This window comes from Malaya genurostris, chromosome 2, assembly GCF_030247185.1.
Source record: "Malaya genurostris strain Urasoe2022 chromosome 2, Malgen_1.1, whole genome shotgun sequence".
NCBI classification, from domain to species: Eukaryota; Metazoa; Arthropoda; class Insecta; order Diptera; family Culicidae; genus Malaya; species Malaya genurostris.
In genome coordinates, this window is record NC_080571.1 from 217,762,423 (window position 1) to 217,788,026 (window position 25,604).

General features: G+C 37.9%; 1 protein-coding gene across 9 annotated transcripts in view; it reads left to right on the plus strand.

Annotated features, from left to right (window-relative positions):
- Window positions 1–25,604, plus strand: part of LOC131427574 (cGMP-dependent 3',5'-cyclic phosphodiesterase-like) — a 197,472-nt gene that overhangs the window by 7,479 nt on the left and 164,389 nt on the right. For all 9 annotated transcript variants that reach the window (XR_009229287.1, XM_058590892.1, XM_058590894.1 and 6 more), the window contains exon 3: window positions 2,486–2,602. Coding sequence is in view for 8 of the 9 variants with exons in the window: in XM_058590892.1 (XP_058446875.1) it covers window positions 2,486–2,602 (117 nt within the window). In the remaining variant the exon portion in view is untranslated. The remainder of the gene's footprint in view (window positions 1–2,485; window positions 2,603–25,604) is intronic.

Genomic DNA, 25,604 nt, shown 5'->3' on the forward strand with positions numbered 1-25,604 from the left:
GTCTCATAAAAACATTTTTTACGTTTTATGAAATAATTTGTGATGCTAATTTGGGCTCATTTTTGACACCAATTGATTCAGATTGAATCGAGTAGTTCACAAAAGCATTCTTCACTGTTTATATAACATAGTAGGCATCAGTTTTCCAACCAAGCGCTTGACATTTGCGTTTGTACGAGAAGAGTGATGCTAATCTAAAATCACATACACAAACACACACACAGACATTTTCCGATCTCGTAGAACTGAGTCGAATGGTGTATAACACTATGGGTCTCCGAAGCTCCGTTCGAAAGTCGGTTTTTCCAGCAATTCTAATATAGAGAAAGGCAAAAACCCTTCTTAGTTCATTTAGTGAAATTTTCATAGATCTTGAAAAATCGAACTTCCGAAATCGAATAAAAAATTTTGATACCAAAAGTCTTAGAATTGCATGAAACGTCGAGATTGACAAAAGTCCCAGAAAGTAGATTTAAAAAAAATGGTTTTGGGATGACACTAAATCTAGACGTTTCATGCAATTTTAAGATTTTCGGCATTAAAAAACAATTTTCGATTTCGGAAATTTCATGTACTTTCCCCTATGGTGCTTTTTCAAGATCGAAAATTTTCAAACTTTAACCGCTGGGCAGCACCCCTTACCCATGTCCGATTCAGCATAAATTTTGCATGAGGACTTTTTCGAGGTGCTTAAACTTTTGAACAATAGCGCTTCACGAAATTATATTTGATCCCAAAATATTGGCACCCATATATACATTAAAGCGGTAAAAAACAACGTGTTATGTCGGTTACGTCACTTATACCATTATATCTCCGGAACCAAAAGTCACGGCCATTTGATCTTTGAACTTGATCAATGGCCCAACAGTAGCTTTCAAACGAGCATAAGTTTGTTAAAATCGGTTCAGCCATCTCTGAGAAAATTGAGCGCGAAACGTGCACACGCACATACATACACAGACACTTTCCGATCTCGTCGAACTGAGTCAAATGGTATATAACACTATGGGTCTCCGAGGCTCTGGTCGAAAGTCGGTTTTACCAGCGATTCTTATACCTTTCTATAGAGAAAGGCAAAAAGTTATAAATAAATATAAAAAAAAGTTATAAATATAAAAATAAATTTGTAATTTTGGAACCGGAAGTCGAATCCAGATAAAATCAAAGATCTTCAATATGACCATAAGACTTTTCATTTGAATCTAAGTTTGTGAAAATAGGTTTAGGCATCTCCGAGAAAATTGAGTGCATTTTTTCGCAATTTTTTCCCCATTTCACCCTGTTATTCCGCATCCGAAAATAGGGTCTGGATGAGAATCAAAAAATCCTTATGTGAAAATGAAATCTTTCATTTGAATCGAAATTGATGAAAATCGATCCATCGCCAAAACGAATTGAGTTATACACCACAAACATTCTGCGATCTCGACTAATTAATTTCTAATAGTATCTGAAAATCGTGCTCTCGAGCTTTGGTTCAATAAGTCGGTTTTCATAAGGATTGCATAGCCTTTCTATTTGAGATAGATAAGAATGTGTTAGTATTGTAGTAAGTCACTCGATATTCCTTAGGATTTAAATAACTGAAGATTTTGTCAAATGGTCTTCGAATTTAAAACCTCTCGTACTGAGCATTTTTTTCATTTGCAAAAAATATATATATCAGAAGTCGGAGGGGAGACCCGATTCTGCAACATAATAATAATAATTCGTGAAAAAATATATTCCACAGAGACGGGACTCGAACCCGCAACTTCTGCTATCCTAGGAAATCGTTTTGTCAATCAAACGACCTTGAATGTGAAGCACAACTCAGGAATTAACCTAATTGAAAAGAAACTTTGACTTTTTATGATCGCTACGAATCACTTCTTGAAAATTAACAGGTTAAGTTCGATTGGTCCGACCTTGACAATAACCACTCGCCTCAAATGTTCGTGGAACGCCTCTGATGAACTCGTATATGTCTTGTGGAACAGATATTGAGCTCGCCATGAACCCGGGGAAATGTTCCGCAATCTAGAGTTGAGTTTTATTTGAGGTTCTCTTCGCTTTGTTAACCGGTGCCGAACCCTGTTGGAAACCCCAATCTCTGGAACCAAAACGACAAAGTATCCACGGTTCTACGACGTTCTGTAGAACTAGGTAGTTTTCGATATGCTTTTTTGTTGTCAAAAATGTTAGTTTCTGTCACGTTTCTTATTATTCACGAACTTCTGTAAGCTAAAGAGGTTTCTCGTTGGTAAATAACATACTCTTCAACCTTCCTTTATCCTCTTTTTATCCGTTCTTATTCCAACATCATCGAAAGGTAAGTCCAAGATCTTGAAGGGCTGGGCCCGAAATTTATCTTTTCTAGTTTTTATGATCTATTGCTTCGACCCGTAATATACTTATCGTTTAAGTCTTGTGTTTGCCGTAACATTAATGGTAATAAATTCAGCAAAAATAACATGAATTTTTCCCTTCTTTTTATTTACAGCTCAAAACACTTACGAAATCACCTTACGTGTTTCTGGTGCCAATTTTGCACTCCAGTGAGGAAGGTCTCATTCAAGTTATCAACGATAACATTCTTGATAAGGAAATCCGATTTTCGGTAAGTAATGACCATCCTGAAATCATTATACAAACACGGTACGGCTAACTTTACAGTTCTAGGTGTGTTGCTCGAAGTGATTAGCGGTCGTTCATAAATCACGTGCACCTACAGTAAGAAGCTTACAAATCAATTTACGTTCTTTATAAACGAATTTTACAATTATTCCTTACCAGAGAAATTAATACGTTAGTCTCTCAAACACTGGCAACGTATATCGGAAGCCACCATCAAAATAATAGATTTGGCCTCTTGCTTCTTAGAAGTAGAAATGCAGATTTAAAAGTAATTAATGAACTGAAAAGAATTCGAATTCGCATGGAAAATAAATAACACTTTAGGTGAATTATGATATACGAGGTCTGTTCAAAAAGTTCCCGGAATTTTTTAATTGCGCGCGTCTGGAGAGTCCGGTGGTCAATTTTTTTTTATTGTGTTGGTACATATGTCCCTAATGTATGGTGAAATTTTCAGCTGTATTCATTGTTTACATTCTGTCTTGTAGCGGCTGGTGTAGACGTGTTTTTTGAGCTCGGCGATTTTTGTAAGTTTAAACAATGGAAGAATTGAAGAATCAAAGAATTTGTATTGAATTTTGCGTGAAAAATGAAATAAAGTGTAACCAAGTGTGCGAAATGTTACAGAGAGCCTACGGTGAGTCTGCTATGAAAAAAACAAGTGTTTACGAGTGGTATAAGCGTTTCCAAGATGGCCGCGAAGACGTTGAAGACGACGAACGCTCCGGTCGACCCGGCACGTCATTAATCGATGAAAATGTGGGAAAAGTGGAAAAATGATTATGGATGATCGCCGAATCACTATTAGAGAAGTTGCTGATGAAGTTGGCATATCAGTTGGCTCATGCCATCATATTTTTTCAAATGTTTTGGGCATCAAACGAGTGGCAGCAAAATTCGTTCCAAAACTGCTGAATTTTGATCAAAAAAACAAACGCATTACCATTGCTCAGGAGCTGTTAAACGACGTCAACGACGATCCAAATTTACTTGAAAGGGTCATAACTGGTGATAAAAAATGGGTGTACGGTTATGATGTCGAAACAAAAGCACAATCGTCCACGTGGAAGCACCCAACGTCACCAAGACAAAAATCGCCGAGCTCAAAAAACACGTCTACACCAGCCGCTACAAGACAGAATGTAAACAATGAATACAGCTGAAAATTTCACCATACATTAGGGACATATGTACCAACACAATGAAAAAAAAAATTTTGACCACCGGACTCTCCAGACGCGCGCAATTAAAAAATTCCGGGAACTTTTTGAACAGACCTCGTATTAGTAGGGATGCGACATTTCGAGTGAGTCGAAAACGAAGAACGAAAACCTTTAAAATGAAACTCACATCGATTTCTTAATATTTTGGAACAAATAAGCGCAAGGAAATCGTGATAGTACCAGGATGCCAAACCCGTAGCGTTGCTCTTACGTTGCCGTGGTAGAGATATTCGGTATTGAATCGCCCCAATAATGCACACTAATACTATGGTTTAGTTTTCATTTTTGAAGGTAGTTCATGAAAAGTTTTGCCAAGACAATCCAAGGAAACTGACGTCAGATTTTTCCGATTGAGATCAAGGTTTCGTCAACAATTACTAACCTACACCAAAAGTCTAATCGAATCTACATCAGCATAGCCAAACATGCTTCCGAAGTGTGGTGGCGTTCGTCTTTTTAGTGCACCTTTATATAATAAGTACTCTGTCGTTCAAGGAACTTATGTCCTCCAGGAGATCCTCGTAGATTCAGCATGAAGATTTAATTATTTTTACGTTTCGTCTTTGACTCATCAGGGCAGAGCAGTTCAAATTGAACTGCTTAGTGCTAAACGCGGCAGTTCAATTTGAATCGCTAAGCAGACGTAAAGTTTCTGCCATTTACAGAACTCTTTTGATGTGGAACACATCTTTATTTTCTATATAGGGGTGCAAATCAGAAACTCAACGAAAACTACACGTAAAAATGTGGTCAGATCTTAAACACTTACAGCTCAGTATATTTTCTACCAATTATTAATATTGTTTCATTATTTGATTGGAAATATTTCTAAGATTCGATTTGAATGTATCAAGCCACGTATTTTCAATTATAAATGATTCAAATTTTGATTAGTAGCGAGCAATGTCCTATTTTGTCTGCTAAAAATCTCCGGCATATCGGATTTCCCTGCCATAGACGACGGTTTTGAAGGAGCGAGCGATATATCAAAGGGAAAGCATCGCTCTGATTGGTCAATCGATGCAAAAGCGAAGCTGTTGGAAGCACGCGAACCTATAAATAGAAGAAAAATTATAGCTAACGTTTCAGTCCTACGCGAAGCATGCTAGAGGTAGGTTGTTGCTAGACAGCAATACAAAAAGTGCCATAAAACGATTTGAAGCTTTAATTGGTATGATCTGATCTTGCGTCATGCAAGCTCGGATGAAATTCCATGTTATGTCGTTTCGCCTGAGAAATAGACAACTACCCCATGATAAATTTTGTAAGCCTAAGATTAATTTCTAATTTATATAAGATGAACTCGATTGATAATGAGAAAAATTTTATCGATTCAACCGAAATCACAGAGTAGTAAAGATACAACGCTATAAAAATAACTGCTTGCATACAAAACATGAACACAAGCTTGGCGAAGAGAAGCTTAAATATCGAAATCGCAAGTATGTACAAAGATATAATTGCATACATTTGGGATGTTGGTGTAATTTCGTCGGCAATAAAATAAATACAAATCAAGACAAACGCTGTTCGGTGTTGGTTCCTAATCAAGATCAATATAAGCAGACTCTCGTGCAATTGCGGATTCAAAAGTGTGACGATTGATTGAATTTTTTGATTGTAGATCATTAGAAATGTTGGTTGCCTTGTTCCACATCAATGGCTCGAACAACCCCATGGGGCTGATCCTTGTAGTTTTTGTTTTGTAACGGAGCGCAATGTCTTTTCTGACGTGCCGAACGAAAACGTGTTTTCGACTATTTCTGGCCGATGCTCCACTCCGTTGCAAAGTTAGCAAGTTTTTCATATTTTTCTCTCATGAATCGAGTACTAACGTACAAACATGTAAACATGTGACAAAATACCTATTCTTAATTCACCTAGGAATGTGATAATGCCTTTATCTTATAATTGGTATCTCAAACCAATTTGAACTTCATCATTGGTCACCTTGATTTGTCGGTTACGTTACTGGCGCGATTATATCTTCGAAACTTTAACTGTAAATCATAAGATCTTCGAACTTCATCTACAACCCAATACAAGTTTCGAAAGAGACTAGAAATATTTAAGTCGGTTCATCCACATTCGAGAAAATTTAGTAATGAGTTTTGTCATTTACGTCACTTTTACCATTATATCTGACCAGAACTGACAGCCATTTAACGTTCGAACTGGGTCAATGACCCAATAGTAGCTTTGAAATGAGCCTAAGCTTGCCATCTCCGAAAACATTAAACGGTTAGAAAACATCGAGATTTGTCGTTTACGCCGCTTACATCATTATATTTCCGGAACCAGAAATGATAGCTATTTGATCTTCGAATCTGAACAATGACATGATTGTAGCTTTCAAACGAGCCTAAGCTTGTTGAAATCGGTAAAGTAATCTTTGAGAAAATTTAGCGGTAAAAAACGAGCGATTTGTTGGTTACGTCACTTATACTATTATATCTCCGGAACCAGAAGTGATAGCCATTTGATCTTCGAACTTGATCAATGGCCCAATAGGTGACGAGTATAGCGTGATGGGTAAGTCTATAGGGTCAGAAAGTTTTTCTGACCAAGCCAGCCGTGGGGGTCATTTGAAAGAAATTATTTTCATAAAAATTTCATGAATCAACCTTTTAAATAAATGTGTGTGATTCGTATCCGAGCAGTCGTCCGCGATACACTTGTTTTTTTTCTGCTCCGTATCAGGACGGTATTAATTACAAAATCTCGAGTGCGAAGGTGTTTCCGTAGCAAGGGCTAGCGGAAACATTTCTGTTGTGAGATCTTTCTTAGATCTAATAAGTGATCGGCAGTGATACACACCGGCAGTGATACACACCGGCAGTGATACACACCGGCAGCAGACAGTTGTGTGCTTCAGCGTTTCTACCTGTCGCTTGAATAGCATCGGCACCAGCAGTGGTTGGTTCATCAAGGTCACGCGAGGGAAACAATCGAAGCGAACTCATCTATCGGCTCAACAAACCATACCGGTGAAGTAGTTTTTTCCTTATTTTTATCTTTCTATTTCTTATTACCCTATCTATTTGCTCTATTTATCTTGTTGCTGTGGGAGATATGTCTTCCGATGGGGGGAACCCCGGGGAAGATGATGATGTACCTGAAGAGGTGGAACATTTAGATGAATACTCTTATGGTGACACATCTTACATGGATATCCCCGCAACCCCTTTGGAAAAACCACCCCTCCGTCGGAAGGTCTATCAGGATGACGGATCGGTTGGCCCGTGGGTGGTATACTTCCGGCCCATAGCTAAATCTCTTAGAGTCCTTAATATAGCTCGAGATCTGTATAAGTACTACTCGGCAGTGAAACACATTGACAAGGTGTCACCAAATAGACTGCGCGTCGTCGTGACTGATCTGAAACAAGCAAACGATATTGCTAGCAATGAGATCTTCACGAGGGAGTATCGCGTCTACGTACCTTCTCGGATGGTGGAGATCGACGGTGTGGTTCGCGAGGAGAGTTTAACGGTTGAAGATCTTATGAAGGATGGGATTGGCCGCTTCAAGAATGTCGATCTTCAACCAGTGAAGATATTGGAGTGCAAGCAATTGCACTCTAAATCGGCACAAGATGGGAAGTACTACCCATCAGACTCTTTTCGTGTGACCTTCGCCGGTTCTGCACTTCCGAATTACGTTTTAGTGGGAGGGGTTCGTCTACCTGTCCGGTTGTATGTACCGAGGGTAATGCACTGTTCGAACTGCAAAAAGATGGGACATACGGCACCATACTGTTGTAACAAACCACGGTGTGGTAAATGTGGCGAGGGACACGGGGATGACTCATGCAGGAAAACGACCGAAAAGTGTATTTACTGTGGCGAGAATCCGCATGATCTTTTTGAATGCTCCAAGTACAAACAACGCGAGGAAAAGCTTAAGCGAACCGTAAGGGAGCATTCTAAACGATCTTACGCGGAAATCCTCAAACGAGCCACTCCCCCTACCCCTAACAATCCGTTTGCTCTTTGGCGACTGACGCTGATGCTTCTTATGACCCCGGCGTAGGACCTTCTTCTCTTCAGCTAGGAACAAATAGGAAAAGACCAATTATGTCCTCTCCTAACCTTCCTCGCAAAGGTCTAAAAGTACTACATCAAAATGAAAATAAAACATTAAAGTTGAACCAGAAAAATTCCGTTGAACCCAAGCCAATACCGCCTGGATTTCTAAAATACAACCAGGAATTTCCTGCGCTTCCAGGGACACCGAAAAACCCAGGTGATCCCAAAACACAACCAGAAAATCCGACAAACTCTGGATTACTAAAATTCTCTGATATCGTGGACTGGATATTAGCAGCCTTCAATATAACTGATCCTCTTAAAAGTATTCTAACGGCTTTATTACCAACAGTAAGAACATTTTTAAAACAGTTGACAGAACAATGGCCCCTCCTTGCAGCGATCGTATCTATCGATGGCTGAAATACCTACAGAAATCGAGAATATGATCACTATACTGCAGTGGAATTGCAGAAGTATCATCCCAAAATTAGATTCTTTCAAATTTTTGATAAATTCGCGTAACTGCGACGTATTTTCATTGTGTGAAACATGGCTCACTTCAAATATAAACTTTGACTTCCACAATTTCAACATCATACGCCTGGATCGAGGAGACTCCTATGGAGGGGTTCTTTTAGGGATCAAAAAGTGCTATTCGTTTTATAGAATTAACCTCCCCTCGATCCCGGGCATTGAAGTTGTTGCTTGCCAAATCAGAATTAGAGGCAAAGATCTTTGTATAGCTTCTATCTACATACCTCCCAGAGTCTCGATAGGGCATCGACGACTGGCAGACATCATTGAGCTTCTTCCCACCCCGCGGTTAGTTTTAGGAGACTTTAACTCGCATGGTACGGGGTGGGGCTGCCTATATGATGATAACCGTTCTTCGTTAATTTATGATCTGTGCGACAACTTCAATATGACAATTTTAAATACGGGTGAAATGACACGCAATCCAAGACCGCCAGGCCGCTCTAGTGCGCTGGACTTATCCCTATGCTCGACATCACTACAGCTAGATTGCAAGTGGAAGGTAATCCCTGATCCCCACGGTAGTGATCACTTGCCGATTTTGGTATCAATATCCACTGGTGCACAAACACCGACATCAGTCGATATGACATATGATCTCACGAAAAACATCGACTGGAGTTCCTACTCGACCGCGATATCCCAAGCTCTCGAAACGAAACAACCAGATTCGCTAGAAGAAGAATACAAATCCCTAGCTGACTTGATCCTCAACGCCGCGATTCAAGCCCAGACCAAACGAGTACCCAAAACTACAATCACTACGCGACCCTCAACCCCATGGTGGGATAAAGAGTGCTCGGAAATATATAAAACAAAATCATCCGCGTATAAAAAATTCGGGAACAGTGGCAAGCGCGAAGACTACGAGAAATATGCATCACTAGAAAAGACCCTGAAAAATCTGATTAAAGCAAAAAAAAAGGTTACTGGCGTCGGTTCGTCAATGGCCTATCTAGGGAAACATCGATGACCACTCTGTGGAATACAGCCCGTCGTATGAGAAATGCAACCACTAATAACGAATCCGTAGAATATTCAAATCGCTGGATATTTGACTTCGCCAAGAAAGTTTGCCCGGATTTTGTTCGCGAATCGAATGTCTATCGCGTCGCGTCCTCTCGATACAGTGAAAACGATTCCCCCTTTACGATGACGGAGTTTTCTCTAGCCCTCTTATCGTGCAACAACAATGCCCCAGGGTGTGATAAAATTAAATTCAACTTGCTTAAAAATCTTCCCGATATCGCGAAAAAACGTCTGTTAAACTTGTTCAACAAGTTCGTCGAACAGAACTTTGTTCCTCAAGACTGGAGACAAGTGAGGGTTATCGCTATTCAGAAACCGGACAAACCAGCCTCCAACCACAACTCGTATCGGCCGATTTCAATGCTTTCCTGTATTCGGAAACTGCTGGAAAAAATGATTCTGTTTCGTCTCGATGAATGGATGGAAACAAGTGGCTTGCTTTCAGATACACAATTTGGCTTCCGTAAAGGCAAAGGAACGAACGATTGCCTTGCGCTGCTTTCTACAGAAATTCAAATGGCATTCGCTCACAAGAAGCAAATGGCATCAGTATTCTTGGACATAAAGGGGGCTTTTGATTCAGTTTCCATAAAAATTCTCTCGGAGAAGCTGCACAAGCATGGTCTTTCCCCACATTTGAACAATTTTTTGCACAACTTATTATCGGAAAAGCACATGTTTTTTACACATGAAGACTTGACGACCTCACGAATTAGTTACATGGGCCTTCCCCAGGGCTCATGCCTCAGCCCCCTTCTTTATAACTTTTACGTCAATGACATCGATGAATGTCTTGAAAATTCTTGCACGTTAAGGCAACTTGCAGATGATGGCGTGGTGTCTATTACAGGATCCAAGTCTACCGACCTGCAAGGACCATTACAAACTACCTTAGACACTTTGTCTACATGGGCTCTAAAGCTGGGTATCGAATTCTCCACGGAGAAAACTGAGTTGGTAGTATTTTCCAGGAAGCGTGAACCTGCACAACTACAGCTTCAACTAATGGGTCAAACCATAGCTCAGGCCTTCACATTCAAATACCTCGGAGTCTGGTTCGATTCCAAAGGTACCTGGGGATGTCACATTAGGTATCTGAAACGACAATGCCAAAAAAGAATCAACTTTCTCCGTACAGTGACCGGGACTTGGTGGGGAGCTCAGCCAACAGATCTTATAAGGCTGTACCAAACAACGATATTGTCAGTGATGGAGTATGGATGTTTCTGTTTCCGTTCAGCCGCGAAGATACACTTTATCAAGCTGGAGAGAGTCCAGTATCGTTGCTTGCGTATTGCCTTGGGTTGTATGCAGTCGACTCATACGGGGAGTCTCGAGGTACTAGCGGGAATTCTACCGCTGAAAAACCGTTTGTGGGATCTCTCATATCGACAACTCATTCGATGTAGCGTCTTAAACCCGTTGGTTATCGATAACTTTGAACGGCTAGTCGAGCTTAATTCTCAGACCCGATTTATGACATTGTACTTTGATTTCATGTCACGTAACAATTATTCTTCTTCATATAATCCTCACAGTGTTCGTTTCTATGATACTTCTAATTCTACGGTGTTTTTCGACACATCCATGAAAGAAGATATTTATGGAATCCCGGATCACGTATGCCCTCAAGTGATCCCAAATATTTTTAATGACAAATTTAGAGAAGTCGACTGTAATAAAATGTTTTACACTGACGGATCACATCTCGACGGGTCCACTGGCTTCGGTATTTTTAATGAAAATTTCACCGCCTCCTATAAACTCAGTGATCCGGCTTCAGTTTACGTCGCAGAACTAGCTGCAATTCAGTATACCCTTGAGATCATTGAAACTTTGCCCACAGACCACTACTTCATTGTATCGGACAGTCTCAGCTCTATCGAGGCTCTTCGCTCAGTGAAGCCTGGAAAGTACTCGCCGTATTTCCTGGAGAAAATACGGGAACAACTGAGTGCTTTATCTGAAAAATCATATCGGATTACCTTGGTTTGGGTCCCATCACATTGTTCCGTAAGGGGCAATGAGATGGCGGACTCACTGGCCAAGGTGGGCGCATTACAAGGTGAAACCTATGAAAGACCAATCTGCTTCAATGAATTTTTCAGTCGTTCTCGTCAAGAGGCACTCGTCAGCTGGCAAACCTCCTGGAATGATGGATATCTAGGACGGTGGTTACATTCCATTATACCGCAGGTATCGACGAAAGCTTGGTTCCGAGGGTTGGACGTGAACCGGGACTTTATTCGCACAATGTCAAGACTTATGTCCAACCACTCTTTGCTCAAAGCGCATCTTCATCGTGTTGGCCTTAGTGAGAGTAATCATTGCGTTTGCGGAGACGGTTATCATGACATCGAGCATGTTGTTTGGGTGTGCTCCGAGTATTGCGACGTCAGACTCCAGCTAATTGATTCCCTTCGGGCCCGAGGTAGACCACCTTATGTTCCAGTCGTTCCAGACGTTTTGGCAACCCGAGATCTCCTTTACATGACCTACCTCTATAACTTCCTCAAAGCTATAAACGTGCAAATCTAGTGCCCTCTCTTTCTCTTTCTTTCTTCTACAGTGGTCCTACCCCAAATGAACTAAACACTGGTCAAGCTGAATTGCTGGAAACCATCCATAAATGACACACCGACATCAAAGTACACCAACAAAGCATCCGAGTCTAGTACAGTCTCTTCCTCGTTACAATCTGGAGAACGTCAAGAACTCGGAAATGAAAAGTGTGTTAAGAAGATGCAAGCTATTAATGAATGATTTGTAATACCAAAATATGTTCAAAATCAATACAGTATAGGTCCCACCCTCCTGACACTCCTTTACTAACTTTAGGGGAGCAGGTCGCCCCATAATACGGCTTCCACTCATATCCACCTAACAACAAGATAATCGGCCACGTTAAGCTAACGCAAATGAGCCCAATAAAAATTTTATTATAAAAAAAAAAAAAAAATAAATGTGTAATCATTGAAATCTATCAAGCTGTTTGATTTATTATTGAATTTTTAAATTCGAGATTTTTCGTGGGACACCCTGTACAAAGTTTACGACCTGTACGATATGATTTCCCCTATTCTGCACCAAATCGTTATCGACATACTTTAGAAGAGAGTGGGATTTCTAAACGAGTGCGAGCATAATGTAATTGGTAAATCGATTGTCGAAGTAATCAGGTACAAAACGAGAACTTGTTGAACACCCATTATTGCAGCTAGGTCAATGCAGCAAAGTATTTGTTGTTATTAATGAGTATACTTTTTTATTTTCCCCCGGCTTCAACCTAATTGTGGTTGTTCGCCGGGAGCTACACGTTCGTGTTGACCCACATTTGTAATAATCAGTTCTACTTAAGGAGGTAAAATAACTCAAGAGTACGTTAAGGTTCTATTTATTTTCACTATTTTCTTTTACATTCCGCTAAAACAAATCAACAAATTGCAAATTGCTTACAAGGTTGTTTTTGAGAAGTTCGGTAGTAAAAAAGAGAGTAAACATAAGGGTGAATTATTGAACAAATCTGAAATTTGATAAATTTTTAGCTATCTTTCAATTAGTGTGTTGTTATCAAGTACCTCAAAATGTCATAATCTGATCGTGTAATGTATAGAAACAGCGAAATTTCAGAACACTCTTATTTCAAGTAAATATAATTTCATTTAACAATTCCGACAGCGATGACGAACGATACCATATTTTGTAGAATATTTCACAAACAGAATATGACTATTTTCTTCTGTGCATAGCTTAATTTTATCGATTGACAAAATAAATGTAAATAAATAAAAAATACTGCGATTGAAGAAGCCCGTAAATAAACAGATCCGCCGGTGGTGTTAGCACCCAAGTTGAATAATTACAAAATTATTCAATCAAAAGCCATCACTAAATTATCCACCAAAAGACAAAAGTAACACCCGCTACTGTCATGATCAAATCACGATGAAATTATTTCACGTCACCAAGCATGAAATGTCACTTCTGATTGATGGTTGGATGATTCCGTGAAAATGACTTACATTTGCAATAGCGTGGAAATATATTGTAGCAGAACGGCACGATGATGCCGACTTGTAGATAATGCAGATTATCGGCTCTAATAGTACTACATGTTTTCAACTAAGCACTCGCATTCGTGATTTACGATCATAACAACCATGAATAACAGGGGAGCTATAAATGAGGCAAGTAGTATGAAAAAGATGAGTCTAATTTCAGTAATACAGTTTTAATAGCAGTTGTTAGCAAATTGATTTTCTTTCCAAATCGATTTTCTGATCAAAGAAGTTATTTAATTCACAGTTCGTTTTAAACAACTTTGAAATCTGTGAAACCGAAGAAACATACGCATTCTTCCTATATAATTACTTATTTTGGAAACATAATAAATATTCTCGAAAGTCTGTGATTCATTGACTAAGCCTTAAAAAACGGTTCAGTCTCAGTGATGACTTAATTATTCTTTCTAGCAGCGGCGCAAACTATGGGGGAGGGGGGAAAGTGTGGTGTGGGGTTTTGTCAAGACACTTTAGGTTCACCGAAGTTGGTTCGTTTGCTAGCTACAAATTGGAACAGTTTTGAACTTAGTTAAACCGAGACTTTCTATCTCATGCTCTATTTTGATTGAACCAATTAAACGAAATCTAACAAACGAAGCAAACCTGCGTTTCTGTTACTTTTCCAAATGTAAGTCAAGCTAAACACCATGAATCAGCAGCATAAATCATGAAGTATGATTATTATTATTATTATTATTATTATTGACATCACTACACCACCGGTACGGCATTACTGCACTACCGGCTGTGAAAATTGCTTTTACATCGCGAAGCTTGGAACTCCGATATATGTTTATTTTTTCAAATAAATTTCAATTCATTGCAATTCTTTTATTCTTTCATAAAAAAGCTAACATTTTTAGAAACCGCAGCACCGTTTTTTACCAGAATCAAACACTAGTAGCAGATATTCGTAGCCATTTCGATTTATTCATAGAGTGTGCGAAACAGCACAAAGCACGCATCGCTCGTGTGTTTTCTTCTTCCATGTTTCATGGTACTGTATTGCCATTTTATATGACTGTTTGAAAGCTTTGACACTCATCACCATGTAACTGCGGAACCGAATTTCACAATAGCCTTCGAGACAATGTGAGTTTTAATACAAACCAAGATTTGTGGATATCGGTTCAAGCGTTGCTGAGAAATCGAAGTGAGTTCTACTTTTGAAGTTTTCCTTCACTACTTTCGGAGCTTCCGGAACAGGAAAAGGGAGGACCAGTAGTGTCGAATTAAGTTTATATGCTCACAAACTAATAAGTTCTGCAAACTAGAAGAATTTATCAGACAGCTCTATGGAATCTGTTTTTGACAATCGTTTGTGGAAAAATACTCATTAAATTGGTATTTTTCCATCTATCACACTTTAGTTTCAGAACCGGTAGTCGGATCCGGATAAAATGTTCTAGAAATTTTAAGGAAACTATAAGACCTTTCATTTGAAACTTAGTTTGTGAAAATCAGTTAAGCCGTTTCCGAGAAAATTGATTGCACACATTTTCTTTAATTTTCTTATATTACCCTGTAACTCTGGAACAGTGAGTTTGATCCAAATTAAATTCAATAGCAAGCTATAGGACCATAAGACCTTTCATTTAAGTATAAGTTTGTGAAAATCGGTTCAGCCATCTCCGAGAGAAGTGAGTGCATATTTTTGTTACATACACATACATGCACTCACACACATACATACACACAGACATTTGCTCAGTTTATCGAGCTGAATCGAATGGTATATGATATTCGGTTCTCCGGGTCTTGGTTAAAAAGTCTATATGAGAAAGGCAAAAACTATTTTTTTATATTTAAGCACATTGCTTTATTATCGCCTCCAAAATAGGCTCCTTCTGAATCAAATACAGACATTTTAGTGCTCAATCCAGTTTTTCATACACTTGCCATAGGCCTCGGCCGGGATGGCCTTCAGTTCCTTCAACGAATTACTTTTTATGTCCTCGATCGTGTCATGGCGCGTTCCCCGGAGTGGATATTATAATTTTGGAAATAGGAAAAAGTCACAGGGAGCCAAATTTTGCGAATATGGTGGCTGAGCGATGATTTTTGTTTCGTGTTTGGCAGAAGATTCAGTCACGGAATGCGACGGCGTGTTTAGTTCTTTCGGTACGAGCTTGGCGTCGACGCGTTTCGTACCCAAAACTTTAACCAAAATGTGCTGAGTCGATCCATAAGAGATTCCAAGATCCTCTGCTATCTCTCTAATGCCAAAACAACGATTTTCAAAAACGATTTCCTTCGCTTTATCGATGTTATCGTCGTTAACAGATGGGCAAGCAGCATGAGGCAAATTTTTTACGATCTCACGGCCCTCACTGAATGCTTTATGCCACTCAAATACTTGCGTTCTCGATAAAGTAGGCTCTTCAAAACACATTTTCAATGAAATGTTGTCGTTGCCGAAATTCCATTTGAAACACAAAATTTCGAGCAAACTGGTCCAATTTTTTTTTCAATTAAAAAAATATCCAGACTAAATTTTCGTGTCGTAAACAAGGAGCAGCCAAACACACACTGATAGACAGATCCCGTTCAAACTTAACAGGAATGTCATAGAAGGTTGTACCAACCCAGGAAAAATAAAGTTTACCGATTGGGTTTACGCGCGCGGTTTAAATGAACCAGTCTGGGTTAATTTTGATCAGGAGGTAACTTGAAACAATAGTTTAATAGTCTAAAATAAAATTCATAAATAATTTTGTTGGCTAATTCTTGTCTTTTAAAAACCCACAAGAGACAGCCCTATGGAATTTTTCAAACTGTTGACGTAGGTCTACACAACTATTGTCAAAATCGCTGTTAATTTTGGTCTCGAATATTTTGGGCAGCCATACACATATTTTTTTCGGTGTCAGAAATTTTTTATTGAGTTGTCAAAAACAAACATGCTCTCTGTTTTTGGCAACGGTTTGATTAAGGACTAAAGATTTTGAATTAATTCACGGATCGCTGATGACAGCTGAAACTCTTCACTTTATTTCGAACCATTATTGAAAAAAATTCCAATTTTCCTGTTCGAAATGTGACTTGCAAGCTTGGGAAGTCAAAGTCATACATACAAGAAGTGAAGCAGAAGCAACGACTGGAGGTATACAGAGTGAAAATGGTGTCCAACCGTAATGATAAGTTAAATTTCACTGTCGTGTTAAAGAGCTCTACACAATTTGTTTTGGACTATAATGGACGACATTACATGGAAACAACATTGAGTGCTGGAACACATTGAACGGCTTTCGGGATTGGATTTTTATACCGCAGTGCGAATGAACGCAGTTGACGAACATTTTCGAACCAAGAGAGTTTCCAAATTCCCGAAGAAGTATTTGATTTAGCAGGCCATATGGAATTGTGGTCGAATATCTAAAAGTTTCGTTTCTAAAGGCACTACCAATAAGTAATTTGGCTTTTCGTCAGTGTCCGTCCTGGAATGGTATGAGATACAAGAGGTCAAATATGTACCACAAACAGCCAATCCACCAAGCTGTCCAGAACTACACCAAACAGAGAAGTACTGGGCTCTAACACATGGGCTGAAAAGTCCCGGGCCTAACAAAAGGAACACGAGTTTTCAAAATTAACTTTATTCATCAACATAATCTCCTTCAAGAGCAACGCAATCATTCCAGCGCCGCTCTAACATTGCAATACCACTTTGACTTTTGTAGAACGATTTATCTTTTGCCTCAGTTTTAGCGATAACCCGGGTCGGTGGTTCAATGCATCATAGGACGCTGGTCTCACAAGCCAGTTGTCGTTTGTTCGAGCCTCGACCTGGAAGGATTCTTAGTATCAGTAGGATCATAGTACTAGCCATGCAATGATTCTGTACGTTAAGGATTGGCTGCGATTGTTGTGCTTTCGGTCGCTTTGGACGAGGTTGACCTGTTGCTGTCCACTCAGATGACGATCGTTTTGATTCCGGAGTGAAGTGATGAATTCATGTTCTATCGACACTCACTTTGAAGAGAGCTTTCTCATAGTCAAATGCTCATGCAATATAAAACCAACATATTCTTTTGATATCTTTACGATGTCAGCTAACTCACGCAACTTCACTTTTCGATCATTCAAAACGATTTTGTAGATTTTTTTAAATGCTTTCTGGTGTTACCGCCTCATTTGGACATCCACTGCGTTCTGTAACATCGGTGTCTCTACGATCACGTTTGAAGTCAGCAAACCAACGTTTTATTGTTGTTTCTGATGGAGCGGAGTTTCCATAACACTTTTCAAGCCATTGTAGTAAAATTAAAACACGTAATTGTTCTATTCTGCAATAAAACTAGCGCCAACTATGTGTTAGGCCTATACCGTTTTCGTTTATTGATCAGAGCAGCCCAAGAGCTGACTCATCAGAATTGCCAAAACAACTTTTGATGTGTTTGTTTTAGCAACCTGGGGTCGCTCTAGATCTGACTCCAATCGCGTAGTTTCGCTCTGAAAATTTGCACGGGTCGCACTACGCATTCATGCGAGTATTTTTCTTTTTTTCTTTTTTCTATGAGTTGTTGTTTAGAACGCGTACCACGTGTTCGTTTTACTCGGAGTCAGAGTCGCCCGCGTGTAGGTTCAAAAACGAACACGGTAAAATGTTTAATAAATTTATTAAGAATTCTTAGAAGCCTTCATGTTTTTAAGTGTTAGCCAATGATTCCCCTAATTTCATCAAAATTTGTCTCAGTAATGCTAAATTGTGACAATACTTGTATTGTAATCTTGCTATAGATTTCAATAGGGTTCACAAAATCGACAAAGCTGTCGACCTTAACCTTACCCACCGTTTGCAAGGAGTATTTGATTTCCTTCTTTGACAGCAGAAATTTGGTTTCAGAGTTTGTAGGAACCTTAGAAGATGATTTAATTTGTTCAGTGAATCTATGTTTAAATGTTTTAAGGTTATTAGCTATGATAGGATATTGCTGTCGACGAAAAGTAGTCAAAGATTGTCGATGATAGGAGAATCAAAAGATCATCCCAGTCATTAGAGGAATAGATTGTTGTTGTTTTTAAAAAGTGTGAAGCAGACATTTTAAGAACTCTAGAAGGATATTGTTCTGACTCGCTAAAAACCTACTTTGAAAGAATATCGTATATGTTGTCAGAAGGAATCGGTTTTACGGAGGGATAGTTGTTCCTTAGTTCATTCAATAGAAATGAAAGTAATCAAATTCTTTGAGTATACACTGAAGTCTTTTTTATGCGAGTTTACGTACCGCATAAAAAGACCGCATAACTCTGAAAATTCGCTTAAAAAAACCGCACAACTCTGAAACTTCGCATTAAAAACCGCATAAAAAAAACCACATAACTCTGAAAATTCGCATTAAAAAAAACCGCATAGCTCTGAAAATTCGCATAAAAAAGTCGCATAAAAAAGACCTTAGTGTATATACAAAAATGCTGCGTCTTTCGGAACGCTTTCTGGTTTGAGGAATCTGGTAGAAGCTCGCGAACTTTGAAAATGTATTCAAAAGAGAATGATTATTGGTAGAACACATGCAAAAAGCACTCACTATTATTGAATCTGTTTACTACAAAATATAATTGTAGCTCTAGAACTAATTCTTTCGGTACAACTATTAAGTTTTCAATGGTAAGGAAGAGTGTTCGGTTACCGGCACCCTTTCATTTTAAGCTCAAAACTTTTGACTTACTGCACATTATGCGGACATCTATACATCAATGGAAAGCTTAAATCCCTAGCTAACAACTGATTAAAAGAAACTAAGTTGATTCAATCGATTGAAAAATTATTATTATCAATTTAGTAAAGCGATAAATGTTGGCCATTTAAAAAAAGATGTTCGGTTACCGGCACCCCAAGAAATTTCACTAAAAATGGAAAAATATAAGTAAAGGCTGCAGTTATTCAAAGAAAAAGTGTCTACTTTGTTCGAGAGAATTACTAAGAACGTAAAACTATACATTTTTGTTGAAGTCTGTGCACGGTTTGGCCTTTTTTCTAAAAAGTTATTTAACTTAAAGTTATTAAACTTTTATATACACTAAATTTAACTACTAATAGGAAGCAGGGTCGCAGACCAAAAGGCATATACATATACTTTTTGGAAAGCCTGCATCAAGTAATATAAAGTTACGAAGTGCGTAACGTGGCCCTTTTAAATTGTGTAAAAAAGACCAATTTCGACAAAAAGTCGAAAAAATGGGGTGCCGGTAACCGAAATCGGTAGATATTTTGAAAATGAGCACTTTTGCAAAAAGCATGAAGTCTTAAAATTCCTTCGTGAAATGCAAAACTAATTACTTTCATAAACGTTATGCAGATACTGACGAAATAACCGACAAAATAAAGATGGAACACATTAAGCTGGATGGTACTGTTAGTTCAGAAGATGAACGTTTGGACAAACTGTGGATGTGATTTTTAAACGTAGTTCCAAGGAGATACCCGGAAAATACTTCATTTCGCAATTCTCGATGTTCTTCTGGACTTGGGATTTCTATTTAAAGCTTGAAGGAGAGAAATATTTTAGGAAATACAGGGCCAGCTCTAAAACCCGGGAATTTTTAACTCACGCACTGGGGAAATATCCGGGAAATTGAAATCGCTAATTCACTTGCCACCCTGATTATCACTTATTTCACCACGGCATTGCTTCTATCACAAATAATCTGCCAACGTCGTATTCTGTGTGCTTTGTTTTGTGTTTCAATTCGTAAAATTAACTTATCATCAATCTAAGCTCGTCTGTTTTTGTGATAAATAGGACTTTATATTTTTCATATATACAAATACAGTAATTATTCTGGCCGACTGAGCTTTTGTGCTGTGTGCTATGACTATGTCATAAATTCCCAGTGAATCATCATAACTTTTTTTTAATTTTCCGCCAAATGCTACAAAAAATTAATTACCTTTAAATAACGCATTTCTACGTCATACAAATCCAATTTCAACAAAAATTCACATCGCAGCTTTATTTGAGCTTCGATTCGTCATCGGACAGGTACGGTATGAACTAAACATATTGAATGACTCATTACTGAGAAGACTCAAACCGACGATCCGAAATTTGCAAATTTGCTACCTGTAGCACAAATTGTGCTGAAAAATCATCCTAAAATAATTAATTTAAAATCCTGACAAAAGTTCGGTTTTTGATAAGTTGAAAAAATAACATTTGAAACTTACCAGTAAAACGGAATACTTCATTGTGTTGTATTTACAACGCTTGTGTTTCTTTTGGACCATCATTACCGTGTAAATGATAAGCGATGTATTCAAGTCAATCCCAGATAAACTGATACTCCAATATACCAGCACCAGATTAGAAAATGTATAATCAAAAAAAATAGTTCAATCTTTGCTCGAATAGTAGAAATGATCGGCTAGAAATATTCTGTTGATTAAATCACACAAAAGTTTGCTCTTGGCATATATTTTGGAAAAGCATCCTTTCATGTTTGGGAAAAATGTTGTTCTTTGGATTCGAAGTAAGAAAAATTGTGATATATACGACAATTGAATTTTGAATCCACGAAAAGCTCAGTCTGGATTTTGAACCTACATCCAGCTTGAATTTTTGTAAAGTTGCGGACCGAAAAAAAATGCCACTGAAACAAAGCATTTCATTAGGTGGTTATATTTTGACACATCACGCACGAAACAACAGCTATGCCGTTTTTTGGCCCGTACGATGTGCGAAATCTAATTGTATCTGGCGATAGAATCGGTAGTCATGCATTTTAAAGGTGTTTTCGTTGATGGAATACTGAAACGAATCGATTACATTCTCTTGTTATTTGTTATTTTTCAGTTTAGTTTCTATTCTGTTATCTAAATCGGTATCAGCCAACGAGTTCTACTTTCTTGCAATTCTTGAATAATTTTGGCGAATGCGCATCGTCAACTACATTTTCATCTGTATTCGTTCTTGTCGCAGATATTTCAACATGTATGGTACAAGTATCCTTCCGTCAAGTGTGAGAGAGCTATGTTTAAGATTTAGGAAGATATTTTGTTTTGGAACGTGGAGTAAGAACAAAATAAATATATCGATTCAGAGATTCCAGTGATTTTAATTTTTTAATTATTTAAACCCGATATATGAAGAAAAATGTATGATGTGTGATTTGAATATATAGTGTTTATTTATTTCCTGCATCCCCATGATTGACTGCGATTCAATAAATTTTTATATTTTCAATTTATTCGATGAAAGGTCGGATGATATCGAATATAAAATGAACAATGTTGTCCACAGCACAATATTCACTTATTCACCTTAATCTGCTTCCACTTGCTAGTCAATAACAGCGAAACGATCTTTTCATATCGCATTGCCGTGTGCAGTACGCGGCACTCTGAACCGAATTCTTCTATTGTATCGATGATACGAAATGTGTTTAATAAAAAAATCCCATCTAAAAGTATATCGTTATTTCATTGTATTTTCATTTCAAAGCGAACATCCATATCTCAATCGTTAGTTTTCATTTACAGACAAAAACCAACACTTCATACATACACACTTATTTTAAATTATGTTGATAGCATTTTCTTGGCGAGCTTGGACCAAAAAAGGATATTAAATATCAAAAGGAACGTAGGACTTGCCATGAAATGGTTCTGTGCGGTAAAATCGACTGCGAAGTCTTTTGAAACAGAATGGTCTAATTTCTTTTTATTCGCGACTAATCACGCCATCTCCCCCTTTTTTCTACCAAGTTCTCGGTCGCGTGTACTCTTGGGACTAATTCTATATCATTTCTAAGAGTATTTTCTAGCAATTTACGGAAAAGAAATTTTAGATTTTTTGAAAATTGAAAATTGTGATATTGTTGATCTACCTTTCGGTTCAAAAAAAGCCCATATCTTTCGATCAATCTAGAAGTTTTGAAAATGATTTTATATTATTAATTTGAATAGCACATGTTTTATAATATTAATTTTTTGTGTCATTTGTGGTGATGGTGATATAAAATCTTAGGAAACAATTTATTTTAAATTTTTAGGTGATATTACTAATTACTTTAGCAAACAAAGGGTGTTACTCAATTAAGTTTTGTACGAATTCAGTGGTTTGAAAAAAATATATTCGAATATTACAAAACATTTATTATTCGATGATTTTAAATTCATTGTATTAAAATCATTTTCATATTTTCTAAATTAATTCAGCGATATGTTTTTTTATCATATGCCGGTATATGGTATATAACCCCTTAATACCTCCATCGCTTGCTTAGTGTGAATCTCAGATACCCGTGTAGATCATCAATTCTGCGACATCTATGGAAAGGTCATCGTCCTTCCGTTAAGTAGGTAAAATATAACCTTTAACTTTCATGTCCTTCGTCCTTTCCTGTAAACAATAAAGATGGGGACGGCCAGCGAAAGTGGTTATCATGGTGTTGGAAAAATAAATCAATAAACGTTTCGTATAGACCATCATCAATAGAAAAAGGAAATACAATTCGTTCCTAATAATCGTTCTAAACAGGTTTTCCTAAACAGTTTTATCGTTATTTAGAAATATTACACGTTTCAACGAATATGAGTGTAACTAAAGGGTGATTTTTTAAGAGCTTGAGAACTTTTTTAAACAATAAAACGCATAAAATTTGCAAAATCTCATCGGTTCTTTATTTTAAACGTTAGATTGGTACATGACATTTACTTTTTGAAGATAATTTCATCTGCCACAACGTCGAATTTTCAGTGAATGGGCCCTAGAAAAGTTGGCAGAAAATCCGCTTTTTTATCGACAAATTTTGTTCAGCGATGAGGCTCATTTCTGGTTGAATGGCTACGTAAATAAGCAAAATTGCCGCATTTGGAGTGAAGAGCAACCAGAAGCCGTTCAAGAACTGCCCATGCATCCCGAAAAATGCACTGTTTGGTGTGGTTTGTACGCTGGTGGAATCATTGGACCGTATTTTTTCAAAGATGCTGTTGGACGCAACGTTACAGTGAATGGCGATCGCTATCGTTCGATGCTAACAAACTTTTTGTTGCCAAAAATGGAAGAACTGAACTTGGTTGACATGTGGTTTCAACAAGATGGCGCTACATGCCACACAGCTCGCGATTCTATGGCCATTTTGAGGGAAAACTTCGGAGAACAATTCATCTCAAGAAATGGACCGGTAAGTTGGCCACCAAGATCATGCGATTTGACGCCTTTAGACTATTTTTTGTGGGGCTACGTCAAGTCTAAAGTCTACAGAAATAAGCCAGTAACTATTCCAGCTTTGGAAGACAACATTTCCGAAGAAATTCGGGCTATTCCGGCCGAAATGCTCGAAAAAGTTGCCCAAAATTGGACTTTCCGAATGGACCACCTAAGACGCAGCCGCGGTCAACATTTAAATGAAATTATCTTCAAAAAGTAAATGTCATGTACCAATCTAACGTTTAAAATAAAGAACCGATGAGATTTTGCAAATTTTATGCGTTTTATTGTTTAAAAAAGTTCTCAAGCTCTTAAAAAATCACCCTTTATTTATAACTTGTCCAGTATTGGGAAAATCACGATCAGAAATAACTTATTTCACTATCACTCGTGAAAAAATTAGTTCAAGAGATTTTCTAAAAAAAATCATTGACTGAAAAAATCACTTCCGATATTTTCGTTCATGAAACAAACATCCACAAAACTCTGAACCTCGAAGTTCACAAGTGATTTTTTGTGGCAGCGAAACTTGATGACGAATTTTCACCCAAAGAAATATCGCTAAAGAGATAGTCGAAAGGGAGAAGAGTCTTCGATGATACTTCGATGCTGAATTTCCACTACGCCTCAGTTTGATACCGAAGTGATTCGTGCAAGATTTTATTATTTTATTTTCACACATAGAATCTCTACTGAATAAATTCGCAACTGTACTGCAACTGTGAAATAATGACTGCAACATTGTACGTAGGATTATTAATTTTATAATGTGTTATAATAGTTAATGATATGCAGTATGTTATAATAGTTAATAATATGAAATGTATCATTTGGATATTCTGTAATCTGTCGGTACAAAAGATGAGGAGGTTTTATGCCTACTGGAGACACAGTGATTGATTGATAAAAACTTATCTCCAGTGGGCTTTTCCCTGTTCCAGAAATAAATAAATAAAATAAATATGAACAAACATATTTTTATTATTTTTACGTTTCGTCTTTGACTCATCAGTGCAGAGCAGTTCAAATTGAACTGCTTAGTGCTAAACTCGGCAGTTCAATTTGAACCGCTAAGCAGACGTAAAGTTTCTGCTACTTACAGAAAACTTTTTGTTTTGCAACGGAGTGCAATGTCTTTTCTGACGTGCCGAACGAAAACGTGTTTTCGACTATTTCTGGCCGATGCAGGTTTGGTCATTTAGGGGTTAGCCAAATTTTGTGCTAGGGCACTGATGAGTCAAAGACGAAACGTAAAAATAATAAAAACGGTTATGTGCCCAAGCACAAAATTTGGCTAACCCCTGAATGACCAAACCGGCATCGGCCAGAAATAGTCGAAAACACGGTTTCATTCGGCACGTCAGAAAAGACATTGCACTCCGTTGCAAAACAAAAAGTGTTCTGTAAGTAGCAGAAACTTTACGTCTGCTTAGCGGTTCAAATTGAACTGCCGAGTTTAGCACTAAGCAGTTCAATTTGAACTGCTCTGCACTGATGAGTCAAAGACGAAACGTAAAAATAATAAAAACGGTTATGTTCCCTAGCACAAAATTTGGCTAACCCCTAAATGATACATATTTTTGCCACATTCCAAATAGTGATTATAGCGACGAAAGGCTGTTTTCATTTCAGCTGGCTGAAAACACTACACTATTTCGATGAAACCCAATAAAACGCTATTCAGCATGAATTTGATTCATAGAAGTAACAGGAGCGCTGCATTGTCAGTAAGTCTCGAACGCACAGTAGGCGCGTTTGAATTGGCATAGCGGTGGTCTGCGCTCCTGTTTGTTCTGTGTACGTTATTTAAGCTAAATAACATGACATTGTTAATATTTTTATCTTTTTACGGTTTTTATCGATCTTTTTACGGTTTTTATCGATCTTTTTACGGTTTTTATCGATAGCTTGTTTGAGCTAGAGATTATGAGAGGGAAAAGACTATGAAATTATAGA